Below are 23,286 nucleotides of genomic sequence, written 5' to 3' on the forward strand. Positions count from 1 at the left end.
CTTCACATGACAAGATTCACAACTTAGATTAATTTTTATGAAAAGCTGTTTTGATTCTTTTGATGGGTGGACCCTTCCAGACTAAAGGAAGATAATAATCAAGGAACGGACACATTTGGACTTAACGAGTGCTTCATAGGTAACGGGAGTTCTTTTTGTAAATCTCTTGTACCATGCTGGTTACACAGGTAAATCTATAAGAATTAGACTTTGGGACTTGTTTCCGTTAAATTAACTGTTGAATTGTGCAGAATCTAACCGATGTAACGATGTTCATAATGAAATAAGCTATTGATAATACCTTTAAACATTAAAATTTGTATTAACGATTTAAGCAGCTAAAGCGGGTGACCACACGGGGTTTAAGAGGTTTTATACATCCAAAGAACTTCTATAAAAGCCAGACCAGGCGTTTAATGGGGACCTGCGTTTATTTGTCAAAATGTGTTCCCACACCAGGCCAGGAAACGGGCTAGGCGACTCAGCAATTAATTAAAATTTTATGGTACATTGTGTCGGCCACGACTTATAACGTAATAACTCTGTTTCTCTGAAAAATGCTACAATGTGTCGCCAAATACACCTGGGTGGTCATTAATATACCTGCGGGACCTGCTGAAGTAAAGTGTATGTGTATGGACTGAAAGATGAGCAAATGCTGGCAAGATGTTACGGAAACATAATTAACTCAACATTAAACTATATCGGTATAAACGCTCTTTTGAAATTATATCTGTATACCTCATTATACCGATATACCGCCCAGCCAAGTTAAATCAGATTTGACTCTCGAGACATAACGTTACGTTGTAGGACCCGCTAGTCTCGATAGCAGTATCGATAGCAGTATCGATAAGCTCACACCTTTTCGGGTTTTGATCCCTAACCAGGACCCTTCCTAGAGCTGGGCGCCTGGCCAAACAGAGATCGGGGTAGCATGGCCTTAGTCAGGGAGGTGACCAAGAACACTCTGACAGAGCTCTGTGTAGAGAGGAGAACCATCTCTGCAGCACTCCACCAATCAGGCCTGTATGGTAAAGTGGCCAGACGGAAGTCACTCCTCACTCAGTAAAAGGCACATGACAGTCCGTCTGGAGTTTGCTCTCAGATAATGAGAAACAAAATTCTCTGGTCTGATGAAACAAAGATTGAAGATTAATTGACTCTTTGGCCTGAATGGTAAGCGTCATGTCTGGAGGAAACCAGGCGCCGCTCATCACCTGGTCAATACGATACATAACTTGTCAGATCAAGATGACGGAAAGATGAATGCAGCAATGTACAGAGACATCCTTGATGAAAACCTGCTCCAGAGTGCTCTGGACCTCCAGAGCAGACTGGGGCGAAGGTTCATCTTCCAACAGGACAATGACCCTAAGCACAAATCCAAGATAACAAAAGAGTGGCTACAGGACAAGTCTGTGATTGTCCTTGAGGGGCCCAGCCAGAGCCCAGACTTCAACGCAATTAAACATCTCTGGAGAGATGTGAAAATCGCTGTGCACAGACACTCCCCATCCAACCTGATAGAGCTTGAGACGTCCTGCAAAGAAGAATGGGAGAAACTGCCCAAAAAATAGGTGTGCCAAGCTTGTAGCATTATTCTCAAAAAGACTTGAGGCTGTAATTGGTGACAAAGGTACTTCAACAAAGTCTGTGAATACTTATGTACATCCGCTTTTTTTCGTTTTATTTTTAATTTGCAGAGATTTCGAACAAACTTCTTTCATGTTATCATTATGGGGTATTGTTTGTAGAATTTTGAAGGAAATTTGTCCATTTTGGAATAAGGCTGTAACATAAAATGTGGAAAAAGTCAAGCACTGTGAATACTTTCCAGATGCACTGTATATATCTCAACCCTCTAAATTATATCAAGGCTTAAAGTTATGCTTAATTAAGGGCGGGCCGCTTTGAGTGACGGGTGTGTGCCCTCTCAGGTGGCTAGCCACTAGGGGGTTCAGCAGTCAAGCTATATTCGGCCCACCTCAGCTCTATATGTTTGCTTTCAGACTGCCTGGTTGGATTACACAAGTGTTGAATGCTGGCTTCAGAAAGCCGGATCACCATGGGAAAGCACACATGGCTGCAGGATTATACCGCAGACATATGAATGAACAAATGTGGCATAATGGCAGGGTTTTTTTCTGTATTTATGGGATCTCTATGAAAGTGGCTACGGTGTTAGAGAGAGAGAGGGGTTGCTGAGCGAATATCTGCACTGCGCGCAGCTCTAGTGTGAAGTATGAGTTTACCCATTTTAAATAGTAAAAAAAAAAAATCCAATATGGGGCGGTCAGTATTGATATTGTGGCAGGCCGCCACAAATAAATCCATGTATGGGAAACACTGACATTTCAAGGTTGGGTTCATTGGCAGTAAAGACGGTGATTAAGAATGTCAACCGTATTATGAAGATTGCACTTTAAAATGCAGTGTTTCACTGTCAGAGACAATTTAGAGGAGACATGCCACTCAATCACATCCTCAATACAACTCTATGGGGAAAGCCCGTAACGGCAAAGATAGCGGTTATCACGCCCCTCCCGCTAGAAAGCCAGTCGTCTGCTTTTAACAGCACAAAGCGGGAAACTGTTAAAATCTGTTCATGTAGTTTTTATGTCCCAGTGACCAGTAAAACTGCAGTTCTGGCTCTCTCCCAATTCATTCAGATAGGAGCCTGGTCTTGTTAGTCCGAAATAGCTGCCCGGAGGCGTTGCCAAGATGGCTGCCAAGTTGCACGACTTTCCTAACAGGACTTTGTCACTGTTCATCTCAGAAACCTGCTTCTACTTTTTCATTACTACATAAAGTATGTTGACTACATAAAACATTTTAGTAAGACAGTTTTGGAGTTGTTGGAATGTGTAGCGGTTTCCCTTTTTACTTAGCTAGGCTAACTAAGCTAGCAGGTTCCCCCTGCTTCCAGGGAACTCTACTGAGGCAACATGCTATCTTTTCATATCGACACTTTGCTGAGTGAGAAATTAAATCTTGTAGTGCCAGCAGTCCTAAAACAAACAGTGTCTGAAAATGTGAATCTGGTTTTAGAAGTCACAGAAGTTATTATTTAATACTAATACTAGAGAGCTGTTGGGTGCACAAAATATGGTTCTGTTCATTCTATTTCACAGGATGGTCAATGGACAGTCCAGGTACACTGATTATGGCTGTGCCATGACCCTCTCCCACTGGATCATGTCTGTTAGCTATAGAAACCAGATAGTCGGTCACAAACAAGATCATTTGATAACAAATAGATGGATTAAGTGTCATCAACACCGTCTCCGGCAGTCTTTTACAGTCCACTCTGGGATCCTCTCTCAGTTTGAAGCAAGGAGTAAGAAAAGGTTGATGGGACTTTAGTGGAAATCAACCTAAAAACAAAAATCCCATATTACTGCTTTGATCTAGAACAAATAGCAACTGTGTGCCAGGATACAGCCTTGCTTCTAATTTGTTCGTGCTTACATTAGATGCTAGAATTCCCATATGAAGAGATTTCAATCATTCACCCTTCAGAGTCCAAACTACACAAGGATTACCTCCAGATGCCAGGTTCCACCTCATCCAGCAGTCAGCCTACAGGCCACACTGGGACTGCTGACGGTGTCTGCGAACGCTACACATTTGGCTGAAGGACTGTCCACAGCGTGAGCAGCTGTAGGGCTTCTCCTGCGTGTGGACTGTGCGGTGCCTCTTCAGGTGGCTGGACGAGATGAAACTCTTCCCGCACAGCGTACATCGATAACGCCTCTCCCCGGTGTGGATGAGGAGGTGGACCCGCAGGTTGTTGGGCTGGGCAAAGCCCTTTCCACAGTGGGGGCAGGTGTAGGGTCTCTCCCCTGTGTGTACCCGTTGGTGCAGCTCCAGGGCGGCTGCACTGGGAAAGACACGCCCGCACACAGCACACACCACAGGTTCTTTAGCAGCAGCAGCAGCAGCGCCGCTCCTGTAAGGCCGCCTCTGGCTGGTAGTGGTGGCAGATGTAGCTGTAGGAGGAGCAGGTGGAAGAGGTGGTGCAGCAACAACAGCAGCGGCGGCGGCTGCGGCCATGTCGAAAGAGGCAGCAAAAGCAGCCATTTCATGAGCGCCACTTGTAAAGAGCATGGTTGGGGGGCCATCTAGACTGTCTCCTCCTCCCTGCGAGGCGAAGGAGGCAGAGGGGTGGCCAGTTTCTGAGTTCCCTATACCCAGTTGTGCTACTGCATACGCTGCACCAAGATGGCTGACCCTCTCCTGCATCCAAGCCAGATCCAGGCTGTTGAGGCGATCAGGGCTGGGCTCATCTGAGGCTACAGGGGCTGACAGCTGAGAGGAATGAAGTTCATCTTCTGTAGTATCATCTGTCTGGATCTCTGGTTTTAGAGCACCGTCTCTAAGGCTCCTTCCAAGGTCACTGCGAGCAGCCTCAGGGGCTGGGACCCCCCCACTGCCGACTGTCAAACTGTTAACCAGAGGCTTGGTGGCTTTACGTTTCGCTCGAGGCCTGCAGGTCAGGTCCATTGAGGCGTCAGTTGGGGAGGAGGAGGGCTGGGGGGTGGAGGAGGTGGTGACACCAGTGTCAAGAACAATATCACAGGAGGGGGGTTCCTCACTGGGCTCCAGGGCTGAAGAAGGGAAGACAGGCACAGAAAAACACGGTGAGTGGCGTTAAAGAAAAAGATCATTCATAAAACATTATTGCTGTACTGTTCAGTTCTCAACTCTCAAAAGGAGCTAGGCTAGGCTATGGCGAATGAGGACTGACAGGAAGTGTGTTTAAAAACTATAAATAAAACAGACGGGAACAAATCTAGGCTCGATCTGACCCAAAATCAATGTCAGAACAATGTTGGAATGTTGTTTTCTCTGGGCCCCTACCAAATCTGACCAGTGATGACAGTCTTTCACACCCAAGTTGGAAATCACTGCAGCCAATTCTTTTTGTTATAGTGTACCGAGCACCTCACCCGTACTGAATTCTTATCTGAATTTGCATTTTTTGCCAACTTTTTTGTCTTGTTACCTGGAGTTTTTAGTTAGTAAAAGTAAATATAGAACTTTTAGCGATTTGGATTGCACTCTACCTCGCACTTCTGGTGATCCCTGGAAGTCTTGGACTAAATTGGTGAAAGACAAAGCTAGCTTGTGTACACATGGGAACTCCAGCTGACACTGCAGACTCGGGTTGGAGTCTTTGATTCTCGACTGCCAAGGAACTGTGTGGATTTATTAAGGCCATCTGCCCTGTCAAGTGTATGGAGAGAGTCATAGTGACTCGTCTGATGTTGTCTGTTGGGAACCACCTTGACCCACTTCAATTTGCTCATAGGTGTGGTCAGAGCACTAAGGATGCAACTCTTGCATTAGTTAACACTCTGCAGATGTCTAAAAGTTACACCAGAGTTTTGTTTTTGCAGAGGCTATCTGACCTTGGTGTCAATGGCTGGCTTACTTTATCGATTAAGGACTTTCTTTCCCAACGGCGCCAGAGAGTGTCTTTGAATGGCATTAGTTCAGAGCAACTTGTAAATACAGGTGCACCCCAGGGCTGCGTCTTATCACCCGTACTGTTTGCTATCTATACCAACGAGATGAAGATCCAGGACTCCACTTCCTATTTATATAAGTACGTGGATGATACGGCTTTGGTTGGTTTAATGCCTGAAGGAGAGAAGGGTTGGAAGAGAGCATATTTTAATCATATTGCCAAATTAATTAGCTGGTGTTCAAACAGTGCTCTAGTCATAAATGCCAGTAAAACTAAGGAGTTGGTAATCTGCATTAATGACCATCCTGTTGACATTGTGGAGAACTTTAAATACTTAGTCACCCTATTTGACAGTAGTGAGTTTTACAACAAACTCTGACTATCTCTATAAAAAGGCTATGCAACGTATGTATTTGTTGAAGTTGAACAGCTTCTCTGTAAGCAAAAATACCCTAGAGTTGGTCTACAGAAATCTCGTGAAGAGCGTTCTCACGTACAACCTATCAACATGGTATCGTAATCTTGGGGCTAAGAATAGGTGCAAACTGACTAGAATTGTGAATATGGCTGGGAAAATCATACGTAAGCGCTGCAAACGGTGTCGCCACGTAGCAGGACATCCCACGCACAGAGCAGAGGAGGTGGGACATAGCTTCGTCGTCAGACCCTTGGGGTGGAGGAAAGAAGCCTGAGAGAGTAATCATCCTCGACCAAAAAGAGTGGTGCTCTTAGGCATGAATGCAGGATTAGGGCGCAGGATCCTAAGACATGACAGAGCCACAGAGAGGGCAGCCAGATTGCTGACCCTCTTGGCCAGTGCAACAGAGAAAATTATCTGCTTGCGACATCGGAGGCAGGCTGCATGACGGCTGTTTGGCCGTAAATTATATTTACTTAATTATTCAGTAAAACCATATGTTATTGTGACTTGGCCACTGACAGTGTGGAAGAGTTGTGCGTGACGGCAGTGGTGAGTATTGCGAATTGCACCCCCCCTCCCCTATCGAGCAGTATAGCTACGGTGACTGAGACGGGACAAAGATGTCTTCTATGAGATAAAAGAGATTTCCATTGAAGAAATTAGGTTTCTTTAGATAGATGTGTTAAGAAATTATATAAATCATGTAAAACAGGCAAATGTTTTTCTGAATATTATTGTTACTTTTCACTAATAAACAACAGCCACATGAAGACATGAAGTGCTACAAGATGTCTCATGTCGCAAATTCGGAAAGTGTTTATTATTGGTCACTTGATAGGCACACGGTCTTCTTATATATCACCATTAGCAGTATAAATAAATACATGTTTTCCAGCAGGGCAGTAAAATGTGAAGTTTAGCTGCTGATCTGAGCTTCTCTGCTGTTACCGTTTTATTGCCAATAATATTCATCAGCTGTTTGTCTCAGGAAGGTAACAGCACATTTCTGTCCACGTAACAAAGCCATGTCAGAGCGCTGGAGAAGAACTACATGAAATTACATTCCAACTACATATTTTTAATTTAGCTGGCTGATCTGAGCTTCGATGCTGGAAGCTGCCGTTTATTTATTGCCAATTAGTGATCAGCTGATTCTCACGAAGGTAACATACAAAGCCAAAACAGAGCTCTAGAGAGAGAGAGAGAGAGAGTAACTACATGAAATTAATTCAACTAACATAACACCACAAGCCAAAGCACAGCGCTGGAGAATAAACCAATCCAACTAACAATAAATGTTTTTCTACCAGGCAGTAAAAGTTTAGCTGCCTCATGCTTCCATGCTCTAAGCTAACGTTATGGTGTTATTGCCAACGTTACTGATCAGCTGATTGTTGGCAAAGCCAAACCACAGGCTGGAGAATAAGTAGGCGCCATGAAATTAATCCATATTTCACACCACTGACAGGGAAAACATGTCATGGTTCTCTGTGATTATGGCCAGCTTCTAGCTAAAGCTATCAAACAACAGTTTTCATTTTCATCGCTGAAGTCTGACAAACTTATTTACCTGTCCAGCAGAAAACAGACAACTTCAGCAACGCTTTGAAAACATCTGTCCCACATTATAGCCTTCCATCTGGGAAAATCCAAAAAAATCCTTAATTTCTGCCGTCAACTGTCTGTCCCGACTCCGTCTGGCTCTCATGCTAAATAACACGTTGTGTCAATAGCAGCAAAAAATAAAAATAAATAATACTTTGATAGCGGTGCTGAAATAGATCTCAGTCATGGCAGTTACTCACATAATCACTTCCTCTTTAGTGGTTTTGCCTACAAAATAAAAGCGCAAGAAGCTTGTTTACTGTAATGCAGTATTTGGAGTTGAACTGCGCTTTTACTTTGAAACATTCTGAACAACATTAAAAGTCTATAGCCTGCTTGACACACCTCTGAATGAGCCGTCAGAAAACGTGATTCCCCTAAATGTCCTCTGCCTGGAGATACTGGGGAATTGAAAAAACGTCCGTAGGTTGACAGATGAGGATGAAACACCAAACTAAAACAGTGCAGCACATGCCGTAATCTGAGGAACATTCGCTGCTGAATCCACAGGTTGAAGAGAGAATAAAAAAGTTGCCTCAAGATGGGATCAAACACTAAACCCTTGGGTTTTCAGTCCTACATCTTACCGACCGAGCTAACCAAGTAACATGTTGATGCAGATCAATATTATGGCTTATATTCTCATCCACCATCTAATGGTTGAAAATATTGCCCCAATGTAACATTTGCCAACCCCTGCAGTATATTATTGCTACTTCTTCTTCTTCTAACATACTTATTCAACATAGTGATGAGTGTCTGCACTGCCTGAATTGTACCAGAAGTAAAACAAGAAGAACGTAGTGTCGAAACGCACTCTGTAGCGCTGTTTCTGTTTTCTGCTACAGTAGAAACATGACGATGCAATGTGGCGACGTCCATGGAAGGGGGTGCCTGAGGTTATGGAGATATTAATGTCTCATTCTAAGGTAATAAAAACATAATGGTTCATTATGTAAGGTCTTTACACATCACTGAAAACATAGTTATGGATCTTATATTGAATTTCTGTCAATAAATCCTAAGAAATATTACACACTGAACCTTTAGAAGGAAGGTTTTCCTTGCCTGTGTTGCCATGTGCTTGGCATATACGTGTCAGTAAAACTGAACTGAAATTAATTAGTGACACCTCAGAGGTTGTCTTGACCTAGGGAAGACTCAAAGTGCATCTGATGGCCATTGGCTACTAGGTGAACCTATAGTTTAGAATGTTTTATCACAAAATGTTTGCTGTGACTAAGGTGTATTAATGAAGACAAACTGACCAGTCGACTGAAACTTTTCATCGGCTATCCTCTAGTTTATCTTCATTTCTGCTTTGTTTTTATTAAAACCAGAGTAAACATTGAAACAACATGAAGAATCACTGAAACAATGTTTTAATCATGTACAGAGCCACACTCACCAGCAGACAGGCCACACTCTGCCCTGATGTTGACCTCTACCTTTAGGTCCAGGTTGCAGTCATCTTTCTCCACTTTCTCCTGCTTCACCAGTGGCAACACCTTGGTTTCCTCCTGCTGTGATACAGTGAAAAGCAGCTGGAACATGACAAGACGTATCTGCATTTATCAGGTGTATTCATCACACAGAATGAATGTAGAACTCAAACTTGTCACCATGTTCATACAAATGGGTTAGCTGAAATGCACAATGTCACAGCAGATATGAATGTCAAGCTAGAAATCCTTCACAACACATTGTGCTATGTAAGCTTGCGACGGAAGCAGCAGGAAGCTATAGCCAAGTTATTTCAGGTTAATTCCTGCTGTCAAATGTTAATCACATAACACATTTCACTTTTGTAAACTGTATGTTCAGTGTGTTGTTGTGGTTTTAGCAGTTTGGTCTACTTGAGTGAACACGACACCACAGAGGTTAAAGTTTCCAGGTCACCTGTGAGTGTGTGTCATTTCTACTGCCTTCTTTTGTTTCTATGTAGGGGTAGATGTGATGCCTTACAAACCTGCCTGAAATACAAGTCTCAATAGACCATATTTTGAAATAAATTCTGCTGATTAATGTTTACCTTTGAAATGCGATGCAAGGGTTTGTCTTCAGAGGCAGCATGGAGAGGCAACACCAGAGGCTGATGGTCGTCAGATCCTGAAAAACAGCACAGAACACTGAGCAAATATCGTCCACCAGTTTGCCTGCCTTTTGAACTTTTGGCTAACTGAATCATCATTTAGAAAATGAAGCCTTTCTCTTCAAAATCATTTCTTAGCTTCTGAGTGAGCTCACATTGTGCTATCTTATTTCTGATCTTGAATGCTTGAACGCTATTCTAATGTAAAAATATCAGATTTCTGTCACTGGGAGAGAAAATGTGGTAACGTAGCAGTAAAAAAAAAAAAAACCTAACAGGATAAATACAACCATTTGTTGATAGGAGCAGAGAGGGAACAAGTATCTTAAAAGGCGCCCCAAAACTGCTTGTTTATATCCCAGCATGCACAGGACAAAAATACAGGAACCTAGACAGGTTCCAGTCTACAGGTAATTTACAGGACAACAATCAGCTGAAGGTTTTTCATTTGAATTCCACAAAAAACAAGCAGTAGGGATGAATACATACAGAGGATGAGAGGGATTGTCCATGATGGCTTTCAGCTTTCCTCTCATCCTCCTCTCAGTCACTGCCTCCAAACTGTCCAGTTCCATCCCACCACTGAGCTGGCCTTCTTCACCTGCTTGCCCAGTTTGTTGGCGCCACAAGTGCCCGATGCCACCTCCCCAGCAATCCACGGCAAAGAATATGACACTGGCTACTACAGACTTCCATAGCAGCCTGCTGCACACAACGAAGGACCTGAGCCTCCTCAGGAAGAACAGCCGGCTATGACCTTTCCTGTAGAGGGCCGATGTGTCGTCTCTCCAGTCCAGTTTGTTTTTGAGTTGCACCCCCAGGAATGTGAAGATATCTACTATCTCTATCCCCTACCCCCTTATTACGACTGGGGTGTACATGGGGCCTCTTACTCCGTCTGAAGTCCACCACCAGCTCGTTGGTTTTTCCTATGATGAAAGGAGGTGGTTGCTGTTGCACCATCCACTGAAACTCTCGATTAGGTCTTTGTAATCCTCCTCCCTGTCATCAGTAAAACAGAAGATGAAGGAGGAGTCCTCTGAGAACTTCTTTAGGTGTGGGGAGTTCTCCAAGATTTTTGGGCCAACCTGAGTTTCTTCAAAAACTTTGTGCAAGTTAGAAGAACTGATGCTGTTTCAAGGCAAGTAGTGGTCACACCAAATATTGATTTGATTAAGATTTTTCTTCTGTTTGCGCACTTTGCAATTTGTAAATGTAAATGCTCCGTATTTGTATAGCGCCTTTCTAGTCTTTTCGACCACTCAAAGCGCTTTTACACTACATCTGCATTCACCAGTCATACACATTCATACACGCAAATCGGGGTTCAGTATCTTGCCCAAGGACGCTTCGACACACAACCAGGGGGAGCCAGGGATTGAACCGCCGACCTTCCGATTAACGGCCAACCCGCTCTACCTCCTGAGCCACAGCCGCCCCAGTCTTAGTTTGCAGGCCCTTTTCTCTCGTGCCCCTCCTTTGGAATAACCTCCCTGTTGACAGACTGTGTGATTCTGTTGGGGCCTTTAAATCCAAACTCATATTTTCACCATAGCTCTTTCCTGACTCTCACCTATCCCTGTGCAAGTCGCTGACTCTGGATCCAGCAAAAGAGTCATAGACCATCACGCTTCCTCCTTCGTGTTTGACAGTTTGTTTCACACACAAAGGACATCGTACAAAAACCCTGCATGATGAACCAAAGATTTCAAATTTTGATTCATCGGTCCTTAAGACCTTCTTCCAGTCTTTTAGTAGTCCATGCAAGCCTCTTTTTCTCATTTTACCATCTTAGCAATACTGTTCTTAATGCCACTTGACCTCACACCCGCAGCTTGAAGTCTTCTCTGACTTAGACTTCCTTACCAGTGTTACGCTGTGCCTTCAGCTGTCCGAGAGTGTGGTAACACAGTCTGTTCCAACACATTTTATGTGTGACCTCAATTGTCATAATAACAGATGCTGTACCTGATTGCCACCAATGAGCCTGCTATTAACAATTCAGCTTAGTAGTGAGTGGATGATAACCTGGGAGAATCAGGCACTTCTTTAGAAAGAAAACATAACAAAAAAAGAATTATTTAGTATGGGAGGTGGCCGCACATTACCCAGACAAACGCAGAGCAACTCAACCAACACCAACCATTGGATCAGCGTGCGCCGTCAGTCTGTGTCTGTGGAAGGACTGTTACAGCTCAGGTGCCGTGTGGAAAACGCTATGAGATAACTGTTGTTGTGAATTGGCGCTATATAAATAAAACTGAATTTAAAAGTCCAGTGAAAACTGCACGCAGCATTTTAAAGCTGTATTGCTCCGTTTCTCTAAGTCTACAGCTGCTTTTATCTGGATCAAACAGTCATAAGATGCAAATAAGCATCACTTTATGTCCATGGTAATAGCAAAGGTATGTCTTTGGTAGGTAGTAGGGATGGGGATCATTAATTTTTATTGATACTTATACCCTTACTGAGACTGCTTCATGATCCGATTCTTTATCGATACCACTATCGATACTTTACTATTATTTAGTGATGGTTATTCGTTAAGACCAGACCCAACAGGCATGAGGTAGGCCTGCATGGTATGAGGGAAATATTCAATGTGCGATAACGTTATATATTGAGATGAAATATCACTTGCAATAAAGATATATTGATATAGATATATTGAAGTGTACATATTAACTGCCTGATTGTTTTTAACTTAATATTTTAAATACAGCTAAATATCGTTAGAGCAGCAATGTTTACAACAGCAAAGTAACTCAATAACTTTATCTGACATCACTAGTGAGTGAGTTTAGAATGAACAACATCAGCCTGGATCAGTCCCTCCTCCTCTCTCGCTGGCTGCAGGTAACGTTACCAGGCTGGTAGCAGGCGGCTGGATTGTCTCAGCCAGCAGTTGAGTGTTTTTAAGACTACAGATCAGTCTGTGCTCCAGACAGAAAGCTTTCCAGACTGAAAACTAAAGGGGACAGAGCGTTTGCTGTCAGGGCCCCGAGGCTCTGGAACAGCCTGCCCGAGGAAATCAGGTCGGCTGAGTCAGTGAACTCTTTTAAGTCCCTTCTTAAAACATACTTTTATAGGAGAGCTTTTCCCGATCTTATTTGACTTTATTTTATCCCTTTTATTTTATTGTATTTTACTAATTTTATATTAAATTTTCATGCTCTTATCTTTTTTTTTTTGTATTATTCTTTACACTTGTTAAAGCACTTTGTAACTTATTTTTGAAAAGTGCTCTACAAATAAGGATTATTATTATTATTATTATTATTCAGCTTGTTTTTAACATTTGGCTAATGCCAAGCTAGCGTTAGCAGTGTTTGTATAAAACATACACGATGAGATACTGAGGACAGAGATGATTAAATTAACCATTTCTACATTAACGTTTCCTTACAGACAGGTGGATTGATAAAGTATAGTAAGTAAAGTAGTATAAGAATTGACGCTTGAGACTTAACGTTACATCATAGGACCCGCAAGTCTCGATAGCAGTATCGATAAGCTCAAACCTTATTGATTTTCGTGTTTTGAGAAATTCTGGAACCGGGTCCTTTTGGAACCGGGTCTCGATCCCCATCCCTAGTAGGTAGGTAGGTTTCTTGTCACAATACAACAAGTTATAGAGTGAAATTGTGTTTTGTAACTCCCTTCTGCTACATAGCAGATAATATACATTAATACAGAATCAATTATGAAAAATTATGAGGCAGCTGAAACTTCTGAATCTCTTCCCAGAAGGCAGCAGGGTGAACAGGCTGTGGCTGGGTGGGTACTGTCCTTTAGTATCCTTTGGGCTCTGCGTAGGCACCTCACAGATATCCCTGATGCTCGGGAGATGGGTACCAATGATCTTCTGAGCAGTTTGAATCACCCGCTGCAGAGCCCTCTGGTCCTGGGCCGTGCACATCCCATGCCAGTTTGTGATGTTTCCAATCAGGATACTTTCTATTGCTCCTCTGTAAAAGCTGACAAGAACTTGCCGTGGGAATTTGGCCTTCTTAAGTTTCCTCAAAAAATACAGTAGTTTCTGAGCTTTCTTCACCAGTGTGGAGATGTGAGACGACCACGTCAGCTTCTCTGTGATGCTGATTCCCAGGAACCTGAAACTGTTCACCTGCTCCACCTCAGCACCACCGTCAGTCGTGGGTGTACAGCGTGAACAAGAGGGGGCCGAGCACACAGCCCTGGGGGGCTCTGGTGTTGAGCACTAGAGTGGAGGAGGTGTGTCCGCCAATCCGAACTGTCAGCGGTCTGTTTGTGAGGAAGTCCAATATCTGTAAATGTAAATGCTCCGTACTTGTATAGCGCCTTTCTAGTCTTTTCGACCACTCAAAGCGCTTTTACACTACATCTGCATTCACCAGTCATACACATTCATACACTGAGCCTAAGTGCTCATTCATACACCAGTGGAACAGACACCAGGGGCAATTCAGTATCTTGCCCAAGGACACTTTGACATGTGGAGGAGCCGGGATTGAACCGCCGACCTTCCGATTAACGGGGCAACCCACTCTACCTTCTGAGCCACAGCCGTCCCATCTAATATCTAGAGTGTTATTTAAACCCAGAGTGCGGAGTTTGCTGATCAGTTTCATGGTGGAGATTGTGTTGAACGCTGAGCTGAAATCCACAAACAGCATTCTGATGTAGGTGTTGTTTTTCTCAAAGTGTGTGAGGGCTGAGTGGAGGGCAGTGGAGATGGCATCCTCTGTGGATCTGTTGGTTCTGAAAACAAACTGGTGAGGGTCCAGGCTGGCTGGGATGTTCTTTATGTGCTGAAGAACCAGTTTCTCAAAGCACTTCATCAGAATGGGGGTGAGAGCCACAGGGCGGTAGTTTAGTGGTGGCTGTCTTGAAGCAGGTGGGAACCCTCTCCTGAGACAGTGAGATGTTGAAAAGTAGCTGATTGGCTCAGGTTTTTAGCACATGGCCATGGATGTTATCAGGCCCAGCTGATTTACTCATATTCACTCAGCAGGACTCTTCTTACATCTGCTGTGGATACTGACTGTGGCCGGTCCTCTGGAGGGGGAGTAGACTTTACAGCTGGCTCCTTGTTGAGGAGATCAAAGCGAGCAGAAAAGGTGTTCCGTTCATCTGGTAACCTGGCCTCATGGTGCTTTCAGACCAAAAGCAAAGAGAGTGTTCGGGGCGGTGAGTTTAGATACAAAGTCAATGCAAAGACGCATAGAGCCGGGATTTCCTGTCGGGCGGCACAAAGGGGGCGGGGCCAGCGACAAGAAGGCAACACGAAGGAATTTGCGTGAGTTGAATATTTTCATTCTTAGTAGAATGTTCAGAAAACCCAACTACCAGTTCCACACTGCCCAGACGGTACTCACAAGACAGACTTGCTGTAAGCTTCTTTATCACCAGACCGAAAAGCAGCTGTTTTGGCTGACAGAGCCCTCTCCTGTCCGTTCATCCAGGCCTTCTGATTGGGGAATGATTTTATCGTTTTAGTGATCACCACATCATCAACACATTTGCTGATGTATGAGGTCACTGATGATATATATTCCTCAAGGTTGATGTGGCTCTCTTGGGTGGCGGCCTCTCTGACCACGCTCCAGTCTGTGCTCCCAAAACAGTCCTGTAGAGCTGCTGTAGCCTCATCTGTCCACACTATCACTGTTTTAATTGTTGGCTTTAATCAGCTGGGTGTAAGTGGGCTGAAGAAGCAGAGAAATATGGTCTGATAAACCAAAATGGGGACGGGGGAGGGCTTTGTAGCTGCCAGGAAGATTGGTGTAGACGTGGTCCAGCGTATGTGTTCCTCTGATGGGGATGTGGACATGCTGGTAGAATTTAGGTAATACTGTTCTAATATTTGTTTGATTAAAATCGCTAGCAACAATAAAAACACCATCAGGTTGTTTTGTCATGTGACTGCTGATGATCTCATACAGTTCCTGTAGTGCATGTTTTGAATTTGCATCTTGGAGGAATGTAAACAGCAACAACTTTTGACTGGGTTATATATAAAATACAGAAAGTGTCTGTCTTGCAATTATCCTTATGACTACATTATTTTAAGAAAAAGCAAAAAGTCTGTCTGAGTACCGTCTGGGCAGTGTGGAACTGGCAGTTGGTTGACTGCAACCAATTGACGCTTCGCTAAGCCCCGCCCCTGTTGGAAAAAGCGATCTCAGAAAGAAGCAGACAGTTTTGCAGTTGCATTATACATTTGAAGGTTGTATTCAGGCTGTCAAACTGACTCAAATTGACTCAAACGGATGTGAAAAAAATGAAAGATAGAAGCTAAAGCCTAACATTACCGATCACACAGTAGAAGTGAACCACCGCATCCCCCGACGATTGAGACAAAAGACAACGATATGAACGATCAACAATGTTCCTGTACAGCTGGGTAGGCCTCTATTCATTATTACAGTCATTAAAAAGCAGAACGGTAGGGCTTTATTACGTTACATTCAGTAGGAAGTTAGCTAGCGTTAGCTAACTAGCATTACATTAGGAACAATCCGCAGCAGACATTTTTTCATTTATTTTAGGTTTTGGAAAGAGAATAAATCGTACTTCTTCTTTCAACCTCTCTGGGTAGCGACTGTAACTATCACAAGTGCCCCAGAAACAGTGTTTGACCATATCTGTATAAATACAGCCGAAATAATCTAGAAAACGACTGTTTTTGCATTAGAGTCAATGGAGCGCAGCCATGAAAGTGTCGGACCTCAGTTAGAGCGAGGCCTATACTGCGCTGTGATTGGCCAGCTGTGTATTCGGGGCATGGCTTAGCGAAGGGTCATTTACTGCCCAGTTTAGAATGTTGGTGCTAGTTGGGCACTGTCTGGGCAGTGTGCAGCAACCTTAAAGTTTGGTTGACATTGGTCATTGGCTGTCTATTGCTGTATTCACTGCATTAATTCATTATTGCAATGCAATCAGCGTGCACAGTAGGAATGATTACAGCCACCATTGTATAAATGGGTATGTAGATAGAGATGGGGATCGTTCATTTTTATTGATACTGATACCATTATTGAGACTGCTTAACGATCCGAGTCTTTATCGATACCACTATTGATACTTTACTATTATTTAGTAACGGTTATTTGGTAGGACATGACCCAACTGGCATGAGGCAGGCCTGCACGATATGAGAAAAATATTCAATGTGCGATAACATTGTTATATGTTAGGCTCAGGAGGTAGAGTGGGTTGCCCGTTAATTGGAAGGTCGGCGGTTCAATCCCTGGCTCCCCCAGGCTGCATGTCGAAGTGTCCTTGGGCAGGATACTGAACCTTGAATTGCCCCTGGTGGCTGTTCCACCAGTGTATGAATGGTAGTTTCCATCAATAAAAACGCAGTAGTTTTCTTATTCATCGCGTTTCAAGTTAAATCAGATTTGACTCTTGAGACATAACATTACAATATAGGACCCGCTAGTCTTGATAGCAGTATTGATAAGCTCGGACCTTACTGATTTTCAGGTTTTGAGTAGGTTAGGAACCGGGTCCTTTTAGAACCGGGTATCGATCCCCATCCCTAGTGAGTGGTTTATTGCAACTAGGGCTGGGTGATATGGCCAAACATGTTATCACAAGAAAAAATTTCATTTCATTTGATATCAATAGACGGCTTCTTGTATACAAACATGTGTGCAGCCCGGGGGGGAAAAGCGCTTTGGTAGCTGGTCAGAAGACTGTAGTCAACCACTGTAATTAACGTAGATTACGCATTTTTTGTAAATTCTTGTTGACTCAATAATAAACTGCCATTTCAGAGTTGGATCTGTTTGTTTGTGTTTTATTTCGCATATTAATATAACAGGTGCGACCACGCTGCAGGTCAGCAACATCAGATCTTATGTTTTTCAAGTCAGCTGCTAGCCAAAAAGCTAAAAGAAGAACGAAGGAGAGAGGGGTTCTTTCTAAAGCTGTAAATACTGCCATTAGGCTTAACTTTTAGCTATGTCACACTACAAAGATACAAAGAACATTGTTTTCCGTTGTAAACTTTGTGTGACCAGCAAAAAGCTTTCAACCGTGAACAATTTTGTATCGAAGCATCTGCTAAAGCAGCACGGCAACGTGAAACTTATCCTCAATACAACTCTATGGGGAAAGCCCGTAATACCGTATCCCACCCCTCCCGCTAGAAAGCCAATCGTCTGCTTTTAACAGCCAAAGCAGGAATCATATTTCAGCCAATCGTGAGGTTCCACTGACGTAAGGGTCTGTTATTGTTCAACTGCGCATGCGCGGAAGTGATGACGCATGTGTAGTAGAAGTATAACCGGTCGGGAAAAACGCTTTTTAAACCTTATTTTGGGGGAAAGTTTTCAAAGTTTTTCAGCGATTTTTATTAGATTTTAATGCTGATTCTGTTCATGTAGTTTTTATGTCCCGGTGGCATGTGGCATGACTTGCCTATAAGGACTTTGACTACACTAACTACTGCACCAGACTCCACCCTAACAATGAAATTATTAAATTCTCAGATGATACACCAATCCTTGGCCTTATGCACAAGGATAGACAGAAACTGAGGAATTTGTCGAGTGGTGTGACAACTATCTTGTGCAAAATGTTGTGAAGACTGAGGAGATGGTATTTGACCCAAAGGCAAGAGGTGACCCCAGGCCTGTAGTCATCAACAATGTACCCATCACTCAGGTTTGCTCTAATAAGTATCTTGGTGTACATTTTGACAATGCACTCAGCTGGAAGGCTCATGTTGATAGTCTCGGCTCCAGATTTCAACAGAGGATGCATTTTTTACATAGACAAACAAAACTTGATGTTGTTTTGTCATGCAATACTAAAGAGTATTTTAAGATATGGTATTACAGACTGCTATGGTAACCTCACAGTAGGTTACAGTCCAAATAACAGATTGCCCGTCAGGTGCAGACAGCCATGAAGATTATAGGAGTCAAAAACCATTCGCCACCCCCCAGACAATCTATGAGCAGTCGGTTATCAGACAGGCGCAAACAGATGTGTCTGACCTGACCCACATACTTCACCCAGAATTTCCTGTTTAATCTTTACCCTCTAGTAGAAGATTCAGGATTCCCAAGTGCAAGCTGAACCGATATAAACATTCATTTGTACCTATCTCCATTAAGCTAATCAACACTAGCATGTAGGCCATTAGGGTTGTGCAATGTTATTGTGCAATATGTAGGCTATTTGCGTTGTGCAATATCTCATTTGTGCAATGCAGGCTGTATGGGTTGTGTCATCAGATGCAGCCAATGTGAGAAGGCCTGAATGTGTATATGTATTACTGTAGTACCTGTCTTATGTATATTAGAGCATGTGTTGAGTTGCATGTGAGTATGTGTTGAAAGATATTATTTTTATTGTTTTTTTGTTGTTGTTTCTGTTTGCAAAGCTGCAGAATGGACACATTTCCCTTTGGGGACAATCAAAGTATATCTTATTATCTTATATCTTATTTTATCTGGATCACCCAACATGGAATATGTGCATGGCTGGATACAATTAGAGGGGGGTTAGAAAATAGCATTTTTGTAATTCACCTGAACTGCCACAAATCCAGTCTATCCACGCATTTGGTCAAACTCCACTCAGAAGTCATTGTGGCCAGCCTGCCAAATGGAGCATTGGCGTGTGACAGGACGTTGTGTGAGCCTGTATGATGCTGCGGTCACAGTGGACGGTGTGCCCAGTAATGACAGCAGAGCTGCAAAAGTTAAAGCAGTCTTGAAGCAGGCTACAGTATGGTGTCATACTGACCAAAGACTGAACAGATCCGCTCATCAATAAACACATTGCTGTATGTATGAGGACAGTGTGTGTCATGACTCCCTCAGACCTCATGTTTCCTGACCCAGCCATCTACATCTATTTACCTTCGGGCGGCCTAAAATGAACGGTGTGCAGTTCCTCCCGCTGAATCCGTCTCCTCATCTTCCTCTCGTAGCTCCGCATCTTCACGTCCATTTCTCGCAGTTTCTGCCGCAGGGCATCGTTCTCCTTCTCGCTCTTCTCCCGCTCCTGGTCCATCTGGGAGCGCAGCGCCGCGTAGCCATCGTCCACCAGTTTGCAGATCTCCGCCACCGCCGAATTGGCCAGTATCTCTATAATCGAGGCGATTTGCGCTTGAAAGCCAACGCAGTCCGCCATCATCGCCAGCTCTGTCTGTCTGTTCGGACGGACAGATGCGCGAGGCTGGCGGCTGCTGCTGTGCGGTGCACGCGCGTGAACAGATCCACACACCGAGGTGTGACTGGTGACATGCAAACAGCTCAGCGTGCAAATCACACTGTCTGCCGTCTTTAATGGGCTGAACGACGCTGTGGCTCTCTGAGGTGCGAGAGTCGCCTCCTGATGACGTCACTTTGTTGTTGAGCATCACTTCACAGCAGCTGTGTCTGGGTGAAGTCAGAACAGCCGCGGACAAGGTTTAGATCTGGAAGAAGCGCTGCTTACTATGTAGAAAACAAATATGATACTTACTTGCTGGAATGATTAAGGCCAAGAAGGTCCACTGTTTACTTCATCAGAATATCACACACAGAACTTGTCCATCTGTTATCTGCAACCAGAGATTCTATCCATCCGCCCACACCACAAGAGCAGTAACGTTAGCCTACACAAGGAATTTAGATCCCAAAACGACCAATGAATGTATAAGGGACACTTTTGGAGACTCGTTTGAAACAGATTTTTCATTTTATTAGGGAGCCCTATTGTTTTTCGTTCTTTATTTCTTTTTTTCTTTCTTTCTTCTTTTTCTCCACTAAATGTGTTTGGGCAGCAAAAACTGCTGGATGAAAACTCACCGGAATTGGCAGGTGGGTTGCAAATTCCATTCACTACTCAGGCAAAAAAAAATGGTACTCAGTCTTCATGGTAGCGCTATAACAATTAAGGTTTTTGCAATTATCTCGAAATCAGCTTTGTTTAGAGTCAAACTTCTTTCATTATTTTAATCTCTGGATTCATCTGCATCTTTGCTCCAAAAGTCTTCTGTACTAAAATTGTCAAATTATAAGACTTTTTATCACTTTTCTCTGAAACCTATTTTTACGAACTCGTCCCAGATGTTTTCGCCAATTGACCTGAAACTTTGGCAGTATCATCCACGGACATCGCTGATCAAAAGTTATCAAAAGAATTTTGTTACGTTGATCTGTTTTTTTTTCATAAATTTTTAATTTTGTGTATTTACGTACAATTTTACATAAATGCCCGTAAATCAAAATTGGCTTATGCTATTTTAACCAAACTTGACACGTCTGTTCAGATGCTCCAGTTCTAGCTGCGCTGAGCAGTCCTGGGATATTCTTCCACTAGGGGGCACTACACTTGCTAAAGGTTTATACCTTGTATTTTGCTGCATGGATTCATACAAAATTCAGTTTGTACCAAGCGGGGTGCAACTCTTCTGGTTGCAAAAAGAAGTCTGGCCCTATTAGAAACAACGGTAAATGACCCTACTTCTCAGCTGAATAATTACCCCAGTAAACACTTTCCGGACGAGTTTATGGTCTCAGTCGCTAGTTCCAAGTCTTCTTCAATACAAATTGATGTTCATTTAGTAAATTATGGTCCCGTTTATTTTAAAATAGACCACAATGCAGAGTATGTTTCAGGGCAGGGTTATCTATGATTGACAAGTCATTACCACCTATCAATCAGGCTAGAGCTGACTCGTACGCTCGGCACTGTGTAAATTTAACCAGCACCATTGAAAAAGCTTATTAGGAGTCGGCTGTTCACTTTCTCTGGTGAGTACATTTAGTTTTAAGACTGTTGTTCGCTAGACAGAGTTATCAGCCCTGTTAAAATGACAGTTAACGTGAGTTACAGTTGCACCTAGCTAAGCAAGCTAGCTAGCTCCGCACACGGCCGTTAGCTCTGCTGTATCGTCACATCCAGGCACTTACTGGTAGCAAAAACTCGACATGGCGGTGCCCTATCGGCCAAACTCGAGGCTTCAAAACGGCAGTCCACAAATCAAAGGGTGACGTCACAATGACTACGTCCATTTCTTATATACAGTCTATGGTTTGTACGATCCAGGGTCACTACTCAGTTGATGCATAAAATTTAGTAATGATTGCTCAAAGTGGGCGTGGCTTTTTACAAGGAATGTAAATTTCTAGACATTTCTCATTCCAAATTCAAAAATCCTACGAAAATCACTCGTACTTCTTAGAGAGTTGACATTTTTTTCAGTCTGTCACTCTATATTTTTCAGAATATGCTATATCAGTTAACATCTATATCTCCCCAAGTCTTTCATCAAATGCTACCAAAATCAACACATGGCCAATATCAAGTGTTTAAAAGGGTTTTTAGATTGGTCAAACGGTGAGTCTGCAGTGATATTCAGAATTTTGTTATAACTTGTACAGTATGCACAACATTTTCTTTTTTGTATATAATTGACAACACACTGATATATTTCAAATGTTTATTTCATTTAATTGTGAGGATTAAAACTGACAACTAATGAAAATCCCAAATTCAGTATCTCCGAAAATTAGAATATTACTTAAGACCAATACAAAAGAAGGATTTTTAGAAATGTTGGCCAACTGAAAAGTATGAACATGAAAAGTATGAGCATGTACAGCAGTCAATACTTAGTTGGGGCTCCTTTTGCCTGAATTACTGCAGCAACGCGGCATGGCATGGAGTCGATCAGTCTGTGGCACTGCTCAGGTGTTATGAGAGCCCAGGTTGCTCTGATAGTGGCCTTTAGCTCTTCTGCATTGTTGGGTCTGGCGTATCGCATCTTCCTCTTCACAATACCCCATAGATTTTCTATAGGGTTAAGGTCAGGCGAGTTTACTGGTCAATTAAGAACAGGGATACCATGGTCCTTAAACCAGGTACTGGTAGTTTTGGCTCTGTGTGCAGGTGCCAAGTCCTGTTGGAAAATGAAATCTGCATCTCCATAAAGTTGGTCAGCAGCAGGAAGCATGAAGTGCTCTAAAACTTGGTACCTGGTAGACGGCTGCGTTGACCTTGGACCTCAGAAAACACAGTGGACCAACACCAGCAGATGACATGGCACCCCAAACCATCACTTACTGTGGAAACTTTGCACTGGACTTCAAGCAACGTGGAAGTGCCTCTCCTCTCTTCCTACAGACTCTGGGACCTTGATTTCCAAAGGAAATGCAAAATTTACTTTCATCAGAGAACATAACTTTGGACCACTCAGCAGCAGTCCAGTCCTTTTTGTCTTTAGCCCAGGCGAGACGCTTCTGATGCTGTCTCTTGTTCAAGAGTGGCTTGACACAAGGAATGCGACAGCTGAAATCCATGTCTTGCATACGTCTGTGCGTGGTGGTTCTTGAAGCACTGACTCCAGCTGCAGTCCACTCTTTGTGAATCTCCCCCACATTTTTGAATGGGTTTTGTTTTACAATCCTCTCCAGGGTGCGGTTATCCCTATTGCTTGTACACTTTTTTCTACCACATCTTTTCCTTCCCTTCGCCTCTCTATTAATGTGCTTGGACACAGAGCTCTGTGAACAGCCAGCCTCTTTAGCAATGACTTTCTGTCTTGCCCTCCTTGTGCAAGGTGTCAATGGTCGTCTTTTGGACAGCTGTCAAGTCAGCGGTCTTCCCCATGATTGTGTAGCCTACAGAACTAGACTGAGAGACCATTTAAAGGCCTTTGCAGGTGTTTTGAGTTAATTAGCTGATTAGAGTGTGGCACCAGGTGTC

General features: G+C 43.2%; 1 protein-coding gene across 3 annotated transcripts; it reads right to left on the reverse strand.

Moving 5' to 3' along the window:
• Positions 1-19,916, reverse strand: LOC123968903 (zinc finger protein 444-like). Of its 3 annotated transcripts, XM_046045947.1 has the most exons (5): positions 19,452-19,916; positions 9,532-9,608; positions 8,908-9,043; positions 3,546-4,610; positions 1-3,377 (listed from the first exon to the last, which is right to left on the reverse strand). In XM_046045947.1, the coding sequence occupies exons 1-4, from the start codon at positions 19,726-19,728 to the stop codon at positions 3,583-3,585; spliced, it is 1,518 nt and encodes a 505-aa protein (XP_045901903.1). In that variant the 5' UTR covers positions 19,729-19,916; the 3' UTR covers positions 1-3,377; positions 3,546-3,582. The 3 variants fall into 3 exon arrangements, with proteins under 3 accessions (XP_045901903.1, XP_045901910.1, XP_045901899.1); XM_046045954.1 differs by having other exon boundaries at positions 1-4,610; positions 8,908-9,022; XM_046045943.1 differs by having other exon boundaries at positions 1-4,610.
• Positions 19,917-23,286: the final 3,370 nt, after the last annotated feature.

The sequence above is a fragment of the Micropterus dolomieu genome, linkage group LG01, assembly GCF_021292245.1.
Source record: "Micropterus dolomieu isolate WLL.071019.BEF.003 ecotype Adirondacks linkage group LG01, ASM2129224v1, whole genome shotgun sequence".
Taxonomy (NCBI): domain Eukaryota; kingdom Metazoa; phylum Chordata; class Actinopteri; order Centrarchiformes; family Centrarchidae; genus Micropterus; species Micropterus dolomieu.